Source organism: Lygodium microphyllum, chromosome 27 (assembly GCF_053477565.2).
Source record: "Lygodium microphyllum isolate KBCC chromosome 27, Lygodium_microphyllum_v1.1.10, whole genome shotgun sequence".
Classification (NCBI taxonomy): Eukaryota; Viridiplantae; Streptophyta; class Polypodiopsida; order Schizaeales; family Lygodiaceae; genus Lygodium; species Lygodium microphyllum.
The window spans coordinates 24,092,761-24,114,671 of NC_141161.1; the positions used below are offsets into that span (position 1 = coordinate 24,092,761).

At 40.9% G+C, this 21,911-nt stretch overlaps 1 protein-coding gene and 1 pseudogene across 7 annotated transcripts in view; both read right to left on the reverse strand.

Moving 5' to 3' along the window:
- Window positions 1-7,625: 7,625 nt before the first annotated feature.
- Window positions 7,626-21,911, reverse strand: part of LOC148012136 (uncharacterized) — a 36,209-nt gene continuing 21,923 nt past the window's right edge. Inside the window, exons 2-6 of one of the 7 annotated variants that reach the window (XM_087668790.1) lie at window positions 16,525-16,609; window positions 14,817-14,885; window positions 14,650-14,742; window positions 14,503-14,575; window positions 9,968-14,031 (exon numbers count right to left, since the gene is read on the reverse strand). In XM_087668790.1, coding sequence (XP_087524916.1) covers window positions 14,527-14,575; window positions 14,650-14,742; window positions 14,817-14,885; window positions 16,525-16,609 — 296 coding nt within the window. In that variant the 3' untranslated portion in view covers window positions 9,968-14,031; window positions 14,503-14,526. Of the gene's footprint in view, window positions 9,529-9,967; window positions 14,361-14,432; window positions 14,576-14,622; window positions 14,743-14,816; window positions 14,910-16,524; window positions 16,610-21,911 lie in introns of those variants that run through there. The other 6 variants (XM_087668788.1, XR_015689020.1, XR_015689019.1 and 3 more) reach the window with 6 other exon arrangements.
- Window positions 18,239-18,912, reverse strand: LOC148012137 (uncharacterized; annotated as a pseudogene).

The following is a 21,911-nucleotide window of genomic DNA, read 5'->3' on the forward strand; positions in this document are numbered from 1 at the left end:
ATTAACAATCATTGATGGAAAATTTATCTAGTCATATGACCCAATTATAAGAGAGAATGCATATTAAGAATGGCAATCTTCACAAGAATAAATAGGCACGTTAGTGGTCATTGTGTATGCATTTGCAAAACTTGCCGTTGGCAACAATGGCCGGTAATTTCTTGTTTGAACATTTCAACTCATTTTCTCTAGAGGTGGCGCCTTTATTGACTAAAAGATTGGTCCATAATAAGCTTATATAAACCGATGCTTGAAGTACCATTGTTCTTTGTTGTGCTTTTTTTATGAGCCATAACAATGTGACTTCTTTATAGTGCCACTCATATTACATTAAGGTAAAGTGGTTACAACACTTCCAAAGTGCAACAAGGCATAACAACCATGAGCTGAGCTTTCTATACATGGCTTCTTAAACATGGGCCTTTCCTTTGGCTCCCTTAAATCTAGTTTCCCTATTTTCCTAGTTATTTTGGCAGGACTCTCAACCTCTCAAAGCTCCTTGACAACAAAATGCAGCTTTTCTTTGTGTTCTATGTAGCTCACTCAAGGACATCCACCACTGATTAGTACTATTTGAAAAGAGTAGGTGGAATCTCAAGATGAAGGAAAGCACAATGAACAAGTGATGAGAGACAAGAATTGTGCAATCTAGTATCACAACTATCCAAATCAAGAGGATTGACACAAAGAAGATCATGATTATCGAGAGGATTGTTGTGGAGACCATAGAGATCATGACAAGAATTGAGGTTCAAACCATGATTGGGCTCCTTATCCACTATCCCTTCAAGTTTCTACCCTCAATGGCATAGAGAACCACCCTCTTGATATTTTGGCACCTTCTATACACGTGCATGTTCTCCCTTTCCTCCCTTAGGAGAAGTTGGATGACTCCAACTACACCCGATCATACAAGCTGTAGTGCGCCATTGACACCTTCAACTTATGGGATTTTGTTGCCATTACCCATCCTTTACCCCACAATGGATCCTCGCATCAGATCTTGGCACCTATTTGAGATCGCCTCAACTCTAGAACGTAAATACTTCTCTTCAAAGCTAGCCTGACTATGCACTTGTCCATGTTCACAAGATCCAATGTCTAAATTCGACTTGTTTCTCTTTACTAGGTTTGAACCTTCACATACGTATTATGTATGATCCTTGAGATGCAACTTCATTTGCTTTCAATGGCTGAGTCACCGACAATGAAGTACCATATCTTCAACAGAGAGAAGATAAGCTTCCATTCCTTGGAAAGAGGTTTCATTAAAGGATGTGGCTATTGACTCTTCATCACATCTACCATCCCCCAAATAATGCATCATCTACACCAATCTTCTCATTCTATGTTTGGGATACCATTATCTTCATGGAGGAAGTGTGTGTAATGATTTTGGGGCAACATGCCTAGAGAAGCCTTTGCTAGTGGACAGGAAAGCACTTAGCCACATGACCTAATGTTGCGATTGGATGAAAGATCTCCATGATAGGTGATCAAGTCACCATGGTGATAATTCTTCCATATCCATTCTAAGTATGTGACACAATACCACTTCTTCCTAAGGAATAGGGTTCTTAAACTATAATATTATATGTTCCTAATTTGCACTTCAATCTTCCATTGGTTAATGGTGTTTCACAAATCTTACTTGCATGGTCACTTAAAAGGCAATTACGATGGAAGATATTGCTACATGTGTTGTTTTATGCCCTAATACATCAGAGGGTGGGCTATACAAGCCCACGACCCTTGATGCCCTTTCTTCTTTGGCACTCAAGTTCTTATATCATGCCAATTATGGGAACTTAAACTTAGGCTCCATCAAACAAGGTTTGCTAAATTTCCCTTTTAAACTACCATCATTATACCCTAGATGTTTGAGAGGAAAACACATTGGTTGCCTATTTGTCTAAGGCATCCACTTGAAGAGCATCTACTCTGTTGGAGCTTATTCATATAAACTTATGTAGCCCATGTGCACTTCTTCTTTGGGGAAAGTAAAGTACCTTATACCATTATGTGATTATAATTTTAGATACATTAGGTATTTTGCTAGAATTAGAATTAGAGGATTAATCTTCATTTTCATATTTATTAAAAAGCAACTTGCATTCAATGTTCAAGAAGCTCAAGTAGATCTTGCAAGGGAACTTGTTTTAGCAAGTTTGATAGGTTTTGTAGGTAACTTGGCATGCACATGGTGTTTGCCAACACAAAAACGCCACCCAAGAATGGTGTCTTGGAGCGAGACAACTACTATGTTGGAGATGGCCCAGCACTGAAGTTGTCTCATACCCTTTAGATTGAATCAAACTCTACAACAATTCACATATGCAAAAGGTCCCTAAATGTTGCCTTGCAAGATATGATCCCATACAAGTCTTTCCTTCAATGAAAGACATTTCTTATTGCCCATTTTCGCATCTAAGGATGCAATATCTATATCAAAAAGAAAGAGGGGATGCTTGATGTGAGCAACATATATTGGTTGGTTGCAGCTAAATACAATCTCTAAATTTTGAATTTCGACAAAGTAATGGTGAGCTCAAATGTTTTCTTTGATAAGGCCATCACCTCTTCTTTGGATTCTACCCCCCATGATGTACCAATAGGTGGATCCTAAACTATTACCCTTCCACCCCCACCCTCAACATCGTCCCTTCCTTTCAAGTTACCTTTTCGTACCCCTCCTTTGACATCATGCCGTCCCTGTCCTTTACTTCCCCCTCCCTCCCCCCCTTTTGCCATCCCTTTGTCTTCTCTAGATATAGAGGGAGACATTCCTTCCATCAATAGGCGGGAGCCATCATTTAATATAAGTGTACCACATCTATTGAAGGGCTCTAAGCCTCCCTCACAAGATCTATAGATTTGCATCATTCCTCGTGGTTCCAATGGTCAATGTAAGAGTCTAGTGTTTCTTCTTCCTAAAAACACTAGGGGTCCTTAGAGATTACTCATACTCTGGGCCTTACTATATGTAAACTATGCCTCGATGATTAGGATTTTGATGGATTGTCATGCTACAATTTTCATGAGGCTCTTGCATAAAAGACCTAGTGCCATGCTATGTAGGAGGAGCTTGCTTGCATCAAGTGAAATGGCACATGGCAACTGGTCCCACTTCCCCCAAGACAAAAGATCGTAAGCATGAAGTGGGTCTACAAAAATCAAATACTTGGTAGATGGCACCTTGGACAAGCATAAGGCAAGGCTTGCTGCCAAGGGTTCGTGCAAAAGCCAAAATTGGAGTATTCAAAGACCTTTGTTCCAGCTACCCAAATGTCTAGCATTGAACTGTGTTGGCACTTGCAAACCATCACCATTGGTTCATGTATTAGATACACATGAAGTCAACATTCCTTAATGGTGCCACATGCAAGGAGATTTACGTTGATTAGTCTCTAGGTTTCAATGCACCAATCTAAGGATGAGCACGTACATTGCTTGGATAAGGCTCTCAATGGCCTAAAGTAAGCTCCTAGGGTTGATATCAACAAATCGATTGCTTCTTCCTTGAGCATGGTTTTACAAGATTGAATCATGATCCCAACCTCTACTTTTAATTGGAGGGCCAATGGTGTGTCCTTATCATCCTTTATGTAGATGATATGATCTTGATGGGTAGCCATATAGAGCAAGTCGAGTGTACAACGGAGATTCCAAGCCAAAAGCTTGATATGACCAATCTTGGCCTACTTCATGGCATCTTTGTTCCTATTCCTAGCAAGGAGGAGCATGTATATTCTTGTGTAAGACTCTCTATCATGTAACACAAGCTCCCAAGGCTTGGTATCAACAAGTCGATCACTTTTTCCTCGAGCATAGTTTCAAGTGATCAAACCATGACCCCAATCTTTACTTTCGATTAGAGGGTCAAGAGTGTGCCTTGAGGTCTATCGACTACCTCAAGGCATCTTCATTTCCCAAAATTAGTCACTTTTTATCATCCCATTTCAAGCCCCATGGATCTAGAATCCAAACTTTATATTGCACTTGATTCATTAGCAATTTGACAAGTCACTTTTACATATTGCAATATCTTCAAGAGACCCATTCTTCCAAGATTTTATATTGAGAGAGGGCCACTCTTACAGGATGGAGTGACTCAAATTTGGGTTAGAGATATCGACACTCATCATTCAATGGATGCATATGCTTTCTCCCTTAAATCTAATGTAGTTTCTCGAAGCAGTAAGAAGTAGCCTACCATTGTTCTTTGACCAATGCAAGTAGACTATCGAGCTTCTGTTCTACCGCTCACACAATAGTACAACTCTGGCACATGCTTGCAAAAATTGGATTCTCTCAAACAAGTCTAACGTAACTTTGAGTCATCAATCAAAGTGCATCTCTTGTTTCATGCTCGCACAAAGCTCACAAAGGTTTAATATAGTTGTGTTTGGCAATGTATCTTAGATTCCAACATGAAGATGGTCCACAATCCTATGAACAATGCAATGAAAAACATTCTCCCACAATCTTGATGATTCACCGCATGCACCTCCTTCACCTTAAGCCACACCCAAGATCTTAGATGCATTAGCATTCAATACTTTCATGCATGTCATCTCTTGGCTATGAGCACCCTCAAAGTCAAATGGAAACGCAAATGTGTGTGTGATACTTTGTGCCTAGTTTTTGGCCTATCAATCCAAGAGGGTTACATAGTATGGCACATAAGAGGATGTGCAAGTCTAGAGGGGGTGGATGTCATGTGACCATAAGTCCAAAGAATAAAAATAATAGAAAGATCCATCTGCACTAGCATCTATCCAACCAAAAGCACTTGCACATTTCTAACCTCATCTTGATGGTCTTCTAACCTATTTACACATGCATTTCAATTATGCATGTGGCAATCTAGGACAGCTAGATTTGCAACACTTCACACAACATGGTTTATGCCTATCTATTTTTACAATAGCCAATTTGGCAATTGCTAATTCATGAAAATTGTTCCCCTCCATTCTTTCATTCATCACTTGTTGCTTTATCAACCTTCTTCTACGACATTCCCACCCCCTAGAGTGCTTTATCAACCTTCTTCTACGACATTCCCACCCCCTCACTCTAGGAGCATGCAAGGATCAACTATTGCAATCTTTTTTTTCATTATTCAAATATGCGAAGTTTTGTTACTTCTTTCTCTATATTCACTTTGTCTCTCCCTTCTCTATCTGTGTTCATGATTTACTTCCATCATTCACATTCATAGCTTCCTCGTGCCTTTTGCACATATGTAGAATAGTGAGATACAATTACTTGAAGTACCTATTAGCCTATTTTATTTTGTATTCATCATCTCCTAGCGTGAGCTCCACTACCATGAGTATAACAAAGACAAATGAGCTCTAGCTATTTCCAACCCTTTCATTAGTGTGCACTTCAATTTTAGAATGTTTGTCAATGTGTTCACACTAGCTGCCTCTTATTTTAGACCCTATATTTCGGTTTTATGCTACCTAGTGTTCATGTTTGTGGCATGCTAGCGTTTTAAGTTTGGACCTAGTGATTACATAAGATATATCATTTTTCATGCAATCTACCCATTTTAAGGTAGCAATCGACCACAATTTTACAAGTCAACTAGTTGAAGGTTGCTTCCCCTATGTAGGCTACATATAGGGCATTCTCCATCATTAACCTAATCCACTACACTCACAAACGCTTTGGGCTACATGTGTAGGGACTGTATCCGGCATTCCATTTTCATATCAATGTATTTATTTCCTTCTATTTTATGTGTTTATATTAGACTCTCTTCCCTTCTCTTTGTGTTTTTGTTATTACGCTATGCACTCTCACATGGTATCAAAGTCAAAAAAGAAAGCTTAAGAGGTTCTAAAAAGAGGAAACCACACAAATTGTTGTTTTGTGCAAATTTTTCTCAAAGATCAACCATTTCAAAGGAAACACCAATTGTTTGTGTTGGTGATAGCAACTTGCAACCTTGGCTTCGTCAAATGCAACTTTTCTTGCATTGCTCATGCCTTCTTCAATGTGTATCGAGCATCTGCACCTTGTGTTACAACAATGTTGCAAACTTGTACCCTACTCGAGCAACCCAAAATTAAAATGCAATAGTTTTTTTGGGTTTTGCAGAAACTTTGAAGGCTAAATGGATATCTAATTCAATAGATTTTATGTCATTGATGAGAATGCCAACAAACACTCTAAAGACCAATATTTTCAACAATAAGATCATCACAAAGACCATCACGATTGTCAACATTGCCAAGTTCACGACAAAGAAGAGTGAAGATCAAAGCCCCAACCCAAAAGAAATTGAGGCTCTAATAGGTTCAATAGAGATTGGCACTCTAATAAGTGCACTAGAGATCAAACTTTGATAGCTTTTAGAATATTGGAGCGGCCTCATTCACCCCTAACTTCTCTCTATGTTTCTAACAAGGCTCCTACTAAAGAACCCTACATGGCCATTATGGCACCGTCTATGCAAGTATTTATTCTTTCCATACTTCTCTCAAGAAGGATCATTTGGACAACATAAACTACTCCATTCAATCTTGTAAACTAGAGTGCATTCCAAATACCTTTGATTTATGGGCATTTGTTACGACCCTCATGGTTACATTAAATATATCCTCTTTTTGTTCTATCGACCCATTTTGGGATTGCAATCAACCATAGTTTTGCAACTCAACTAGTGTGGGGTTGCATCCCCCATTTAAGCCAATCCCCCACCCCCTTCCCCAAATACTAGCATCATTCATTTACTTACAAATTCAACATTCTCTCTATCATAGGATGCATTCTCGATCATCAATCTGATCCAATGCATTCTTGATCATCAATTCGACTCAATGCCCTCCCTAATATTTCAGGCTACACCCAAAGCCAATCCCCCACCCCCTTCCCCAAATACTAGCATCATTCATTTACTTACAAATTCAACATTCTCTCTATCATAGGATGCATTCTCAATCATCAATCTGATCCAATGCATTCTTGATCATCAATTCGATTCAATGCCCTCCCTAATATTTCAGGCTACACCCAAAGCAATTTGTACCATCAACCTAATCTGGTACTCTCATAAATGCTTTGGGCTACATGTGCAAGGATTGTATCCAACATTCAATTTTCATGTCAATGCAATTCTTTCCTTCTATTTTTTGTGTCCATCTTAGGCTCTCTCTTCCCTTCTCTCTATACTTATATGTTTCCATTGTGCACTCTCACTTAGTATCGAAGACAAAAGAGAGAACCCAAAGGTTCCAAAAAAAGGAGACCGCACATACTTTGTTGTTACATGTAGATTTATCAAGAAGATCAACCATATAACAAGGAATGACTATTCTTGTTGAAACAGCATCCTACAACATTGGCTTCATCAAATGCAACTTTTCTTGCATTGTTCGTGCGTTCATAGACATATATAGAGCATCTACACATTGTGTTACAACAATGTAGCGAATTTCTCCCATGTTCAAACCCAACATTAAAATGCAATAGTTTCTTTTGTGTATTTTGCAAATATTTTAAAGACAATGGATTTCTGGTTCAATAAATTTGATAACATTGATGAGTATACCAACCAATACTCCAAAGGCCAATATTTTTGACAATTACATCATCGTGAAGACCATCACAATCATCAACATTGCCAAGATCAAGGCAAAGAAGATCGAAGATCAAAGCCCTAACCCAATAGATATTGGAACTCTAATAGGTTCAATAGAGATTGACACTCTAACAGGTCCACTAGAGATCAACATTTTGATAGGTTTAGAATATTAGATGGTCCCATTCACCCATGGCTTCTCTCTATGTTTCTAACAAGGCTCCTACTGAAGGACCCCACATGGCCATTATGGCACCATCTACGCAAGTTTCTATTCTTTCCATACTACTTGAGAAGGATCATTTAAACGCCACAAACTACTCCCTTCAATCTTGTTGTTAGAAGAGCAAAACACAATGAAATAATGAAAGACATAAGATCAAAGAAAGAGACAATGCACAAGATGTAACCGGGAATAGGAACCCACTATGACAAGATTACAATGGTTGGCCGCCAACTCACACACTCCACAAGCTCCCTCCTTCCCATTGAGCATCTACAAATGTGATAATTGGCTATGGCCACTCTCCTTTTATAGACACAAAAAAAGGACTTATCCTACCATAAAATAAGTTGGCCAATTACCAAATAAAGAGTAAAGAGAGTGTCCATAAATTAGGTCATGGGTACCCGTGAACCTGTGATATAACTACATGTAACACCCTCTCTTAGAGCACATGTGCACAAGCAATGAACAAGAAAACCTAGGATACACCGTGAATCCTCCAATGGCATGCACTCGACTAGATGTGCCTCCATTAGCAAGCATTTTGAACAACAAATGTTATAAGGCCTCTCTAAAAACAAAGTAGTTGAGCTAGCCACCTTGCATCTCTTGTAGCTACACAAGCTCCATAGATAACTTGCCATGCCAAGATTCCTCCACAAGAGAATATGCATGCTCTTCGAGTCCCCTCATGTGAGATCACACAAACATGTCGTGTCACTCGTCCTGACATGAACTTGGTGTTGGACACACTAATGCAACGTTTGGATCATCGAAAAATGTGAACTCAATAACACACATTAAATCCACCAATAACAAAAGAGCATCAACATATCCTCTCCACCCAACTAGGAGCATGTGAGGGCATGCATCATTAGAGCCAAGAAGAACTATCCACTTGAGCCACTAGTTAGGCCTTGAGCAAACCAAAATGATGTTGATATATACACAGTCTTGTGCTCCACCTTGCACAGTTAGGACATCCACTACACAAAGGGGGAAAATGGCTTTCATACCTTACTTCTCTTCACCTTTGCGTAACCATTGTGTTGCCGTATCGTGATGGAAGTAGAGAGTCCTCCAAAGGCTAGAGCAATCCAACACCATCTCTAAAAAGTATTAGTTAAGTATAGGAACACTCAACCGCAACTCCATGAGATATGTTAGGATATTCAATCTCTCAATCACAACGGCATGGGTAGGATCATGATGAAATGAAATGAGAAAGAAAAAATCCTTGCATATTTCCTTAGTCAAGAGAGAGGCAAAGGGAGTGTAAATAGCCTACATACACTAGTCCAAACAAATGAAACAACTTACAAACTAGAGCACAAAGAGAAACAACCATAAAGGCACTCACATGAATAAAGCATTCCAATTCGGACACCTTTAGCATCCTTGTGAAGGGACAATGACCTCATCAAGCCCGAAGGAGGACACAAATGGCAAGCTCCCCACCCATTGCAATCATAAACGAAAAGCATGTCTCACGATCCTCAAAGGACACCAATAGCAAGCCCCCCACCCACTGCCACCATTAACACATAGTCTGACTCACCATCTACTCTTTGTGGCCATTGCCAAGAATAGAATAATGCCAACTCCACAAGGCAAAATGTTAGATCATGCCAACACTAGCAAGGCTCAAGATCAAGGATATAGATCAAATAATATGATGGATTCACCAATGTCAATGCAAGCCAATTCAACTCTACAACACAAGCCAATACAACAAGGTCATTACGCAAGGTCAAATTCGCTAGGGTCCACATAGGACAGCACGCAACACAAGACACAACAATTGTAGCTTGAAAATGTCAAAACGCAAGGCAAGGATACTCGACTATTGCAAACAATAATATTCACACACCACCATACAAGCAAGGTCAAAGTACACATTATTCAAATGGCAAATTGAAATGTCAAGTCAACTAGAACATAGATTTTAACAAGCAATGCAACTACAATTGAAACGTCAAGGCAACTGGAACATCAAGGCAACTGGAATGTAGATTTAAACAAGCAATGCAACTACAACTAGCAACAATGCAAGCGCATTTGTTTAAAAATTCACCACTTATTCCAATCCATGCAAGCAACAAGTAAACCAACAAAGGTAGTAACAAAATATAAGCAAGTATGCAAGTCACCTCATTGTCAAGCACGCTAGTTGACAAACCTAAAGAGCACATCAATTGTTGTCCAATCACGAGCAACAAGCGAAATTCCAATTGGTCACAATAGCAAACACAATTCAATATAATAGATCACCTATCCACAAAAGCAACAAGTATAAGCTATCTTATTCAATCTATGAAACATCCTTCATACAACCTAAATATATGATACCATGTTAGACGAGCAAAACATGCAATGGAATAATGAGACACAAGATCAAAGAAAGAGACAATGTACAAGACGTAACTAGGAACACGTGTCCATTGCCATAAGAGGACAATGGTTGAGGGCCAACTCACACGCCACAAGCTCCCTCTCCATACGGAGCATCTATAAGTGTGATAATGGACAATGATCACTCTCTTGCCTATTATAAACAAAAATAAAGGAGCGATCCTATCATAAAATAAGTTGGCCAATTACCAAATAAAGAATAAAGAGAGCACCCATAAATTAGGTTGTGGATATGCATGACCTTGTGATATGACCACTTCTAATACTTGTAAAGTGGAATGCATTGTGGATACCATTCCTTTGGCTCGGGCAAGCACTTTACATATTATCGAGACTCCTCCTACTCCTTCGCAATAAGATCAATCCTTTGCTATTCCACAATGGTTTAAGCAACTTATGCAAGATTAAAGAGTCGTTTGTTTTCTCAAGACATCGTTTGTTTTCTCAAGACACCAATTTCATGATGATCAACCATGCGACAAGCCAACCAAGGAGCTCCAATCCATCAACCATAATGCAACCTAGAAGTCAATTCCACATCCGAGCAAGGGAAAGGTAATTGATGTGAAGTCAATTCCATCATTGCTCTTGCTAACACCAATCTTTACAAGTTGCCTAGTTTCAAACTCCCTCCCCTATTTAAGACCCACAAAAAAAAAACTTTGCAACATTCACTCAAACTATAGATTCAACACTCCGTCATCCAATGCCTTCTGTCATTGGCCTGGTCATGTATCCTTGATAGGACTTCTAACTACATGTAGAAGCTAGTCAATCCACATTGTACTAAGTAACATTCCATTTTTAGATCAATGCAATGTTTTCTTCCATTTTTTGTATTCGTATTAAGCTCTCTTCCCTTCTCTCTATGCTTGTGTTTCCTTGCATTGTGCACTCTCACAAATCTTAGTAGATTATTTTCTCATAAGGCTAATAATAGAGCAACAAATTCATTTTGATGAAGGGCATCATTTTCCAAAATCCCTTCACCCTTCCCTTCCAAAACCTCATCTTGGAGAGAGGGAACGTCTTTTTCTACAAGGTCCACACACAAGAAATGTCTACTTAAGAGCAAAGCAAAGTCCTTCCTTTTCTTGCATGACCATAGGGGCTTGCTTGTAGGTGCATTTAAATACTTAGCAAGGTGCATACTTACCGCACTCAAGGACATAGACAAACCAAATTTTGACTTCTTGCATCACCTCCTTACACTAGTTGTTTCTTCCTAATTGAACCCATATAAAGATGTGATGATATCAAGTCTCTTAAAGCCCACTGCATCAAAGTTCCAAACATCCTCCCAAGTCCTCAAACCTTTATTTTAAATGGACTTAGTCTACTATTAACCCTTATCACAGCAAAGGGCAGAATAAAGGCAAAGACAGTGACCCGTAAGCTAACCCATACTCAAGCCACCTTCAAGTAGAACTTGACATGGGCGTGGTCATTTCCAATCACATCTTCTCATCTCAAGCCATTCTATCTCCCACCTGCAATCAAGGCACCAGAATTAAAAAATTGGAGGATAGAACCCTTCGCTGATTCCTCAACAATGAGCCCATCCAACTCAGCTCAAGCACAAAATCAGGCCCACAAAAATAACCATTGACATAAGAATATACTCTCCGACCACTAGCCTACCAACCAAGGCAAAGGGTACTTGTCAAGCTTTTCCATGGAGGCAAACGTATCAAAGTATTCCAGCTCTTGAGGCAATCAGACCAACTCCAAAGGGGGCATCTCAGATATCAAAATGTATCATGGTGCCTCGAGACTTTACAATCATATTGGGACATCCATTGTTCAAGATCATTGTACCTAATCAAAACAAGTTCAGTTTATAAGACTGAATCTGAAAACTCTGCAAACCTCTCATACACTAGTGGACTGTTCTCAGATACAACCATACTAGGGTAGGGTAACCATCAGCAAAAACTTGTGCCACAAATGGCTAATTATCAATCGATTTAAGCCCCTTAACGACATCCCTGCCATACAGAGTTCATTAGTTCAAAGGGACTCCAAACCACCCACAGAAGCATTGCTGAAGAGGGCAGCAACCATTTTGCTGAAAATAGGGCCAAATCGAAGAGCTTTGAAGTGTAGCCATGACAAATGCCCAACTTACCTACCATAGGTCTTTCAAAATCCATACTTTGCAGCAAAAAATCAGCTTGCTGGCTCCAAGCATAGTCCATCAAGATAATCAGTTCATGATAGCATCTTGTATGCAGCACCAATTGATGAAGCCAAATTGTTGAGGGTGGATTAACTTGGCAAAGACATACTTCACTCTCAGTGCCATGATTTTGTCAGAAAACTTCAGCACTGTTGGAATCTCCAATGAAATGATATCTTCCTTTCAAAGAACTTCAGCACCAGCTTGATAAGCCCTCTGTTAAACTCCTCCAGCAAAAACAGTCTTCCTATTGTAGTTAAGAGTCTCTACGAGATCACTGCCACACATCCCAAATTTTATCAAAGACTTCCACTAGAATACCATACAAGCCTGGTGATTTCCCCTCTTTCATGTGCACCATCGCAAATTTAGCTGCTGCTCCAAGCCTGGTGATTTCCCTTCTTTAATGTGCACCATGGCAAATTTAGCCGCTGCCTCTGTGAATGGCCTCTCTTAAGGAGAGCACCACATCAACCAGCAAAGTAAAGCTGCATCCTCAAAAAACTTTGAGCCTATTCTCATAACAAATATATTACGGGGTTCAGATTTAATTATAGATGATAGTCATTACAGGCATCCAAGTTTTCAGTATCATCCTTGAGCAAGCTACCTGATGATTTAAGAATCTGAGTCTCTAGCTTTATTCCACGTTTTCTTGAAACCAGCCATGAAGCCCTGGTAATTTATGAACGAACCATTGAAGCAGAATATTGGAGACAAATTGTACAAACTCCCATTCATCAGGACCTGAAGGTACATAGGATCTGAATATGATCCGAAGTGGTCATCTCCTGCATGGCTCTGATCTTAGATCCACCACTCAGCAACCAAGAACTGCAGTTCATATAGAATCTGTCAAGTCTGACCACTTCCATCTATCACCCAAATGCCTGTTGTGCAATGTGTTAAAAAAACATCGGTACCATCCTTTTCGGTGACAGCTACATCATGCACAGAGTGGGCATGAGTAAGATTGTCACGTGCAGATCTCTTTCCAGAAGCATGTAACCTATCACTTTCCATGAGGGTCATGCTCCAATTGCCAACAAGGAGGGTGCTTCAAATATCAATCCTCTCCTTTAGATTACCTATTGCTCAGGAGTTATTGGTGAAGAAAATCCTAACTCAAAATCTCATCCAGCCTATCAAAAAAATAGAACATTCCTTACTGTTAACAAACCCCTGTCCAGTTAGTCGGACAGTTTTAATAATCTTTCACACAGTTCATGATTGAACAATTTTGTTGTGATCAAAACTGCTGACCCTTAAGGAACATCCATACATTTATATTCTCCTCAGCTTTTTCACAAGAACCCAACAGGTAAAATCTGAAAAGCAGTTGCTTGATACTTGGACTAGAACTCCTCTACACTGGAAAAGGTAAACTATCAGCTTATGCTGAACACCTATAATATCTCTTGTACAAGACATTTTCTTCTAGGTTGAATAAGGATATCAATGCCCTGACCATCTACAACATATCATCGTCATCAATTGTCCCACCAAATCCTGCATCACAAAGGGTGCATATCACTGAAGGTGCTCTGCTCTCATCCACATAAGTGGGCCAGTGTTCACCTGTAATGATTTATAACCTGCACATGCAAAACAATCTGCAGCCCTCTGCAACGATCAATACCTTGATTCAGAACTTCACCAGAGAGGTTTTCAAGTAATCTTGCACATATTTGGTGTAGAATAGTAGTTAAATGTGAAATCTGTATGTTATCATTTACTGCAGCATAAGCAAACACTAGTTCAAATATTATAACTCCAAAATGCTGGAGATTTGGCAAACTTCCTTAAAAGCATAAGAGGAAGATCAATCATGCCCGGACAGTGAATAAAACTGAACATCAAACTGTACCAAAAGCAGTCAATTAACGAAGTCTAACAAAGTCTTTATGTGAATAAGAGCATAAATCATGTCTTACAACTCAACCATTCCAGACCTGCAGACATAAAGACAGAAATCTATAGTGACTTAAGGAGCTCAATTGCTACAATCAGTCAAATGGTGTTACCATGATTTTAGTCAAGAAAATTGCCTCAACATCTTTTGATTTAGCGAAAGGAGGATTGCAGAAACAGAACCTGGACCAATTTTATTGGCAGAAGTTAGCCTTCATCTGTCACATCCAAGGCTTTTCCATCTGCTAAAGCGAACCTGGAACAAAGACTCGGTGAAATTAAGGAGTCCACAACTGCACTTACCTTCAGCAGAGTATCTTTGATAAATACCTTGCTGCTCGTGCCATCATTTTTTCATTTTCCAGTGGATTAAACCTCTCAAAGCGAGCTTTTTTCTTTGCCTCCTCATCAACAATCCCAAACCTGTGCATAGCAAACCATGATCAGATAGAATTATGCCATGGCTACTAAAATCATTTTGACAAAACTTAAATCACCTGGCAGCACGAGCTCTTAGTTTTTCTGGATCCTCCTTAATAGTATCCATTGCTATAGAAGTACCAAACCTGCGGAAATAAACACAGAACAGCCTTTGCACTCTTATGTCCAGGAGGTTACCTGTTCCCATAAATGACAACCCCTCTGTTGCTATGAAATGCAGTTGGACCTTCACTATATACTGAAAGAAAAAGGATTCCTCAACAGTAGAACATGATACCTAATCAGAGAGATCAGAATTCAATCTAAGAAACACCTTCCTACTGCAGACTGAACTAATAAGAGAACTACTGAATATTCACAGTCATCAGCATCATCAAAAAAGGGAACAGACCCCTTACCAACAAAACCCCTAGGCTTTATTGTCTCAATATAAGATAAGATTGCTAACAGGATTTATATCCTCGAATGTGGAACTGACATTTACACATTAGGCAAGTGCCTCTGTCAAAAACAATTCAATCAGCAAGCTTTTAGGGACATTTCAGTATTTTCAACAGATTGATAATAGGACTGCCCTTCATCTCGCCCCCCTCCCTCTACAAGAAGCTAATCTAGTGAGGGCCAGGGCCATGCACTCATCAAAACATCCTTCTAGCACCCTCTACACTTTTATTTCCCTAATAATTACAAATCTGATCCTCCTGAGTGAGCTCTGAGAAGCTAATCCCACCAAAAATAGGACACTTAATTCAGGGTGCAAAAGTGTAACAAGCCCATGGATGGGTCATTTCATCCAAACCCATCTCAAGGCTCTTCCTCTGCATTTGAGGCATCGCAATCAAGAGGCACCATCTTCTCACTTGCCCTTGTGATGCCCTCACACCATTGAATGGCAAGTATTCCCTGATAACACTCTTGACATTGTCTTCAAGAATACCTTTGCATGGTGCTGCCTCCCCTCCAAGTTTGCATTAGTACATGAGGGGAGAGGTCATGGAGAACACTTGTATCTTCAAGCAATGCAAGCCACTTGCAAGAGTTCAATTTCTCCTTCACTCACTCGAAGTGGGCACAATGCAAGTGGAAGGCTTCACGAAGGGCAAATGCCATTGTGTATATGGAGAGAGATGGTGAGAGCTTAAGGATAGAGAATAGAGAGGATCAAGAGGATGGAGCGTGAAGTTACTCAATAAACAACAAGCATTAAATAAGCACGTAACCATTTTAATTTTCGACAACAACCGATACCCAATTGATCCCAAAATTGACACCCCTTGTGATATGTCTTTAATTGAATTGATTGAATCTATAGTAAACTAAGATGTAGACTAGAGAGAATCTATAGTATACTGAGTTGTACACCGATCTCTCAACAAATTCCAACACTTTGGGCAATCAAACTGACCAGCAGCATCAAGATCCAATTTGCCCCTTGATTTGAATCGAGAACAACTGCATGCATGCCAACTTCGATGTGTATGTGCAAACTCGATCAAATCTCATGTAATTGCTTCAATTCCAATAGCTACTTTGATCTTTGGGCTTAATGGGCGTGTTTCCTGAGGTGGCTGAAAAACCTTAATTTTTGAAGAAAATTAGGGTTTTGACAGCAAATGCACTGCTGTCCAGCTCCAATCTGCTGAGAATGGGTGAGAACTTGACATGAGAGAGAGAGAGAGAGAGAGAGAGAATAAGCTGACAAAAAAAAAAATCAATCTATCACTAATCTATCACCAAAAGATTGCCCAAACAATAGTTACCTACTGATCAAGGAGCAGAAGTTCAGGTCGCCTGCCATTGGGCAGCTCCAGAATGCTGTTGTGAGCCTCAAATTGTTGTAGCCTCTTGCCTAGGAAAGCCATATATATTATCTATCATATTATAATTTATTAATATGTCCCAAGACTCCGTCTCCACAAAAATTTCAAATGGCAAAACTTCCTTTCTTCTTGTTTTCAAAATGCCTTGAAGCTACGGTAAAAATTATACCCATCTGAATACAAGGCACAATGACTAGTACACTAAACAGTAACCTTGTGGCAAACATACTCGCAATAAACACTACCTTAGATGCAAACAGGTATATCCAAGATCCACTACATACATGAGCTGTCCATCACGTGCTACCTTCCCCTTGAGCATCAAGTGGTACTTTGAATCTCTCGTTTTGTTGAACTTGAAGCAGCCCAATCTAATGTTGACTCAAGTTAAAGTGCATCAAGATAAAGATCTTGACTCAAGCTAAAATGCATCAAGGTAAAAGCTACAATAACTAAGGATGATCTGCCAAGTCATAGTCATAAGTGACGAGGAGGAACAAAGATGTAATGAGGACGGCCCAAAATAGGGAACAAGGTATGGGAGACCAAGAAGGCATTTTTAAAAGTCAAAATATATTTAACAGGTTAACAATTTTTTTTGCCTTAACTTTGAAATATAGAATGTGCATCGTCAAAGTAACATACAAATGTGTAACTTCAACAACTATAGCCATCAAATAGTTCTAAAACAATCTTAATAGATAAGGCCCCGCCAACCTTGAAAGGGGCCAATCACCATGGAAGGGACTATTGAAGAAGAGTAGGACAATGAGAAAGAGGATAAGGATTATGAAGACAATGATAGAAGTGAGAAGGGGAAAATGATGATGATGATGATGGGTCCATCAATAGTGTTGTTACATCTCACCTTTCTTCCCTTATGTGCCGAAATACATCTTGTGGCACGTCATAGCAGCCACAAATGTTTGAAACATTTAGAAACGAAACGTTAGAAACGTGTTTCCTAAGTTTCTTTCAAGAGGCGGTAAAATAAGAAACGCGAGATTTTTTATAAAAGGTTTTTTAATAGTTTTAAACTAAGGAAAGAGGTTTTAAACCTCTATGGAACTTTCTCTTAAACAAAAACAAGTGAATTGAGCAAAAGTGATAAAACATGATACAATACAGTCAATCTAGAATAACACGTTACACATCCATGATCCATAATCCATTGTTGACTATTGTCAAAGATTAATCTTTGAATAAGCTATACTATAATCAAACCTTAAACATCATGATCATTGATTCATACATATCACATAAAGAAAATTAGAATAGACATTTTACATAGCCCTTGTGCAAATAGTAATGTAAAATGGGTAAAGCAGCTATATCGTGATTCTCATTAAGTTACAAAATGACAAAATGTCAAAATCCAAAATGAATCATGATACATCATAGATAACTCATAAATGAAACTAGAGTCATATAATGAATTGTCCAAACAATAATGGTCCATGGACACTACACTGACTAAGTGATAAAATCACAAAAAAGTAAGACTCTAGAGTCTAATCCAAAATCATGAACCCTCATGAGTCACTGCTCCAAATCATCATCATCACCATTGTCACCATCATCATCCCCATGCTCATCCTCCTCACTCACACTCCAATCATCGTGTGTGTCATCTATGACACTAGCTCGAGCACTAACAACTACCATCCTCCTAGAACCTTCTGCTGGAATTGATGCATCAACACCCCTGGCCCTTGATGCCGAAGTTGTGCTCTCTCTACTGCAAGCAAAGCCCACACCTCATCATCCTTCTGTGTAGCATGCACCAATTCTTCTAAGCAAATTTCCACCTTGAAGGAGTTGGGGTTGATATTTGGTTCCCTGCAATTATGTCTTTTGCAGAGATGCCTTAAATTTAAATTCACACAAACTAGACGCTTGAGTTGCTCAAGAGATAAACAATTTCTTTTCTTTGTGTGTATGGCTGCAAATAAACTCCCATTTCTCTCACAAGCTCCTAATGAACAATCTTGTGAGAGAACCCTCAAGGCAAAATGTTGAAGTTGGGGACATGAGTTACCATACTTCTCCCACCAAGTAACGGGCTTGAGTTGTGAATCTTGAATGCTAGCCCGTCACTCCCAAAGTGAGGGTCAAGAGGATCTCTATATGCCACAAGGTGCCCCTCAATTATGTCCTACAACACAGGATTTTGCTCCACTTTGCAAAGATAAGAAGTCCATCCTAAGTTGAGCTCGGCATCATACTTCTACCCTTCGTTCCTCCAATAAGGATGCAAGATGTGAGCAACGGCATGGATTGGGAAATGAAACCAATCCCATCTATCCTGCCATATGTCCTTAATTTTATCCATTCTGCAAGTGGATAGAAAGATTAGTTCCAAGTAATAAGTTGTCAACAAAGTCCATTGAAATTTGAATTATGGATACTTAAAAATCAAAATACAAAATGGACCAAGAGCTTGAGAATAAAGATTTCTACCTAGGGTGTGAGATAAGTGTACATGTATCAAAGGCACCACCAACTTTGTCCATGAACTCATAGATGAGACCCATAGTGAACCCGTCAAGTCAGAAAGCCGCAAGGCAACAATGAGACGCTCCATGAACCCAACAATTTGTCAGAGTGCAGCGGTGCGGAAGCGTAGGACTGAGAGAGAGAGAACAGAGAGAGAGAAGGGGGAGAAAGAGACAGTGCACGATGAACATCTGCTGTATAAAGAATGCTGAATACAAAGATATACACGGGCGCAGTGCGCTGGACTGCGTGTCTCCACCTCGACGATGCGACCTGCTGTCCACCTCGAAGTCTGCTGCAGTCTGCACTGTCTGCTGTCTGAAATCTGTGAACAGAGACAGAGACTGCGCGTCACCGGTCTGTAATCTGCATCAGAGAAGAAGTGTATAGACTGCTGAAAGTGTCGACTATTAAATAGTCGAAATCTGCCACGAACTGGGGCGCCAGAAACAGGGCGCAGCCTGGAAACAAGTCGGCTGCATTAAATGCAGCCGACTGGGCTGCAGACAGTCAGACTGCCACGTGGCAGTCCGACTGCACAGTCCGACTGATTGTGCAGGCTATGATCTCTAACACCCCCTCTCAGAGCCTAGACAGGGCAGAAGCCTGAGGGATCTGGAATGTTGCCGAAGTAGAGCCTGAGGAAGCGCCTTCGTAAACAAATCCGCAAGATTGTCCTCCGTCTTGCAATACTCCACAGTGATGGTCTCATCCAGAAGCTTTTCTCGGATGAAGTGGTACTGAATCTCAATGTGCTTCGTCCGGGCATGAAAAACAGGGTTCCTTGCCAAGGCAATGCAACTTTCATTGTCACATCGCAGCAATGTAGGACGAGTATGGGGGCACCCAAGCTCCTCCAACAATCTCCGAAGCCACACAACCTCGCATGTGGTGGAAGACGCGGCCCGATACTCCGCCTCAGTAGACGAAAGGGCTACCGTGAGCTGCTTCTTGCTACTCCATGAAATAACACCTGCACCCAAAGTAAAGCAGTAACCTGTAGTAGACCGCCTGTGGTCCACGTCACCGGCCCAATCCAAGTCGCTCCAACCTGCAAGTACAAGATCTGACCCATCTGTCCCTGCGGGGTAATGAATCCCTAAATCAGACGTCCCCCTCAGATACCGAAGTATCCTCTGAGCAGCCTGCCAATGCACCGTCTTAGGTTCACTCATGAACCCTGCCAAGAGCCCAACAGCAAAACATAGATCAACCCTCGTGTTGAGAAGCCAAATCAAAAGACCCAATCAACTGTCGATAGCGGGACGCATCCGCCAAAGGAGAAGCTGAATGGGAAGTGGCCTTCCAGTTCGGATCCATAGGAGTAGAGAGGGCCCGACAGTCTTCCATCTCAAAAGACACCAAGAGCTCATGTACATATCTCTGTTGAGAGATAAAGATCCCCCTCTGAGACTGATAAATCTCATGGCCCAAAAAGAAATGGAGTAGCCCCAAATCCGTCATCTCGAACGTCCAATGTAAAGCTGACATTGTCTCCTGGACCTGCTGTGCATCATCACCTGTGACAATCAAATCATCAACATATAATACAAACAACACACAACCATCCTCGGAAGTGTGAACATACAGCTGCGGATCGGCCTTGGACCACCGATATCCCAACTGAGACTGGAGGAACGAATCAATCTTCTCGTTCCAAGCTCGCGGGGCCTGCTTGAGGCCATACAGGGCCTTCTTCAACCTGTAGACTTTCCCATCGGAAGAACCAAAGCCTGGAGGCTGCTCAACGTAGATCTCCTCCTTCAAATCACCATTCAGGAAGGCCGACTTCACATCCAACTGATAAACAGGCCATCTCCTATGGCCAGCCAAAGCAAGAACAGCTCTAATGGTTGCCATACGAGCTGTGGGGGCGAAGGTGTCATGACAGTCAATCCCTGGGCGCTGTGCAAAACCCTTAGCAACAAGGCGAGCCTTGTGCTTATCCAAAGTACCATCACTGAGATATTTGGTCTTGAAGACCCACTTGACTCCAATCACCTTCTTCTTCAGGGGGCGTGGCACAAGTGACCAAGTGCCATTCCTCTCAATAGCCTCCAACTCAGCTTCCATAGCTTTCTTCCATGGGGCGGACTGTAAAGCCTCCTTCACGGAGGTGGGCTCTCGATCCTGCATAAGACGGGACATCAAACAATAGTTGGAGCAAACAAGCTCCGAAGAATGCGCCTGGTGCCTCCGTGACCGCCGCGGACCATCCTGCGGTCCCACTCCTCAGGAACCCCCTCGATCCCTGAATCACGGAGTGTGTCACGGGCCCAGCAAGGAGGCCGAACCTCCCCTCGTCGTTCTCCATCAGCAGAAGACTCTGGAATATCCACCGGTGGTAACTCCTCAGAGGGGTCCGGTGGAACAGTAGACTCTGTATCAAAAACAAAATCATAATCAAAAGGCACGGGCTCCAGTGGAACTGTAGAAGGAGCCCAACTCTCCCTTGGATCTCCAAGAACGGGATGCTCCTCACCCGTTGAAGTAGCCGGAACCTCCACAAACCGCACATCACGGCTAGTATATACATCCCGCTTGACGGGATCATACAATCGGTAGCCTTGGGACTCGGAGCTGTAGCCAACAAATACCTGTTTTCGAGAAGCCGCTTCAAATTTATCACGGTGAGCCTTGGGAATGTGAACATAGGCATCACACCCAAAGACCCGAAAGTAAGAAACATCTGGCTTCGTCCCAAAATAAGCCTCAAATGGAGTCATCCCTTCCACGGCCGAAGTAGGGGATCGATTAAGGATATGGACTGCAGTAGCCACAGCCTCGGCCCACAGAACCTGAGGGGTCTGTCGGTGCTCCATCATGGTGCGCGCA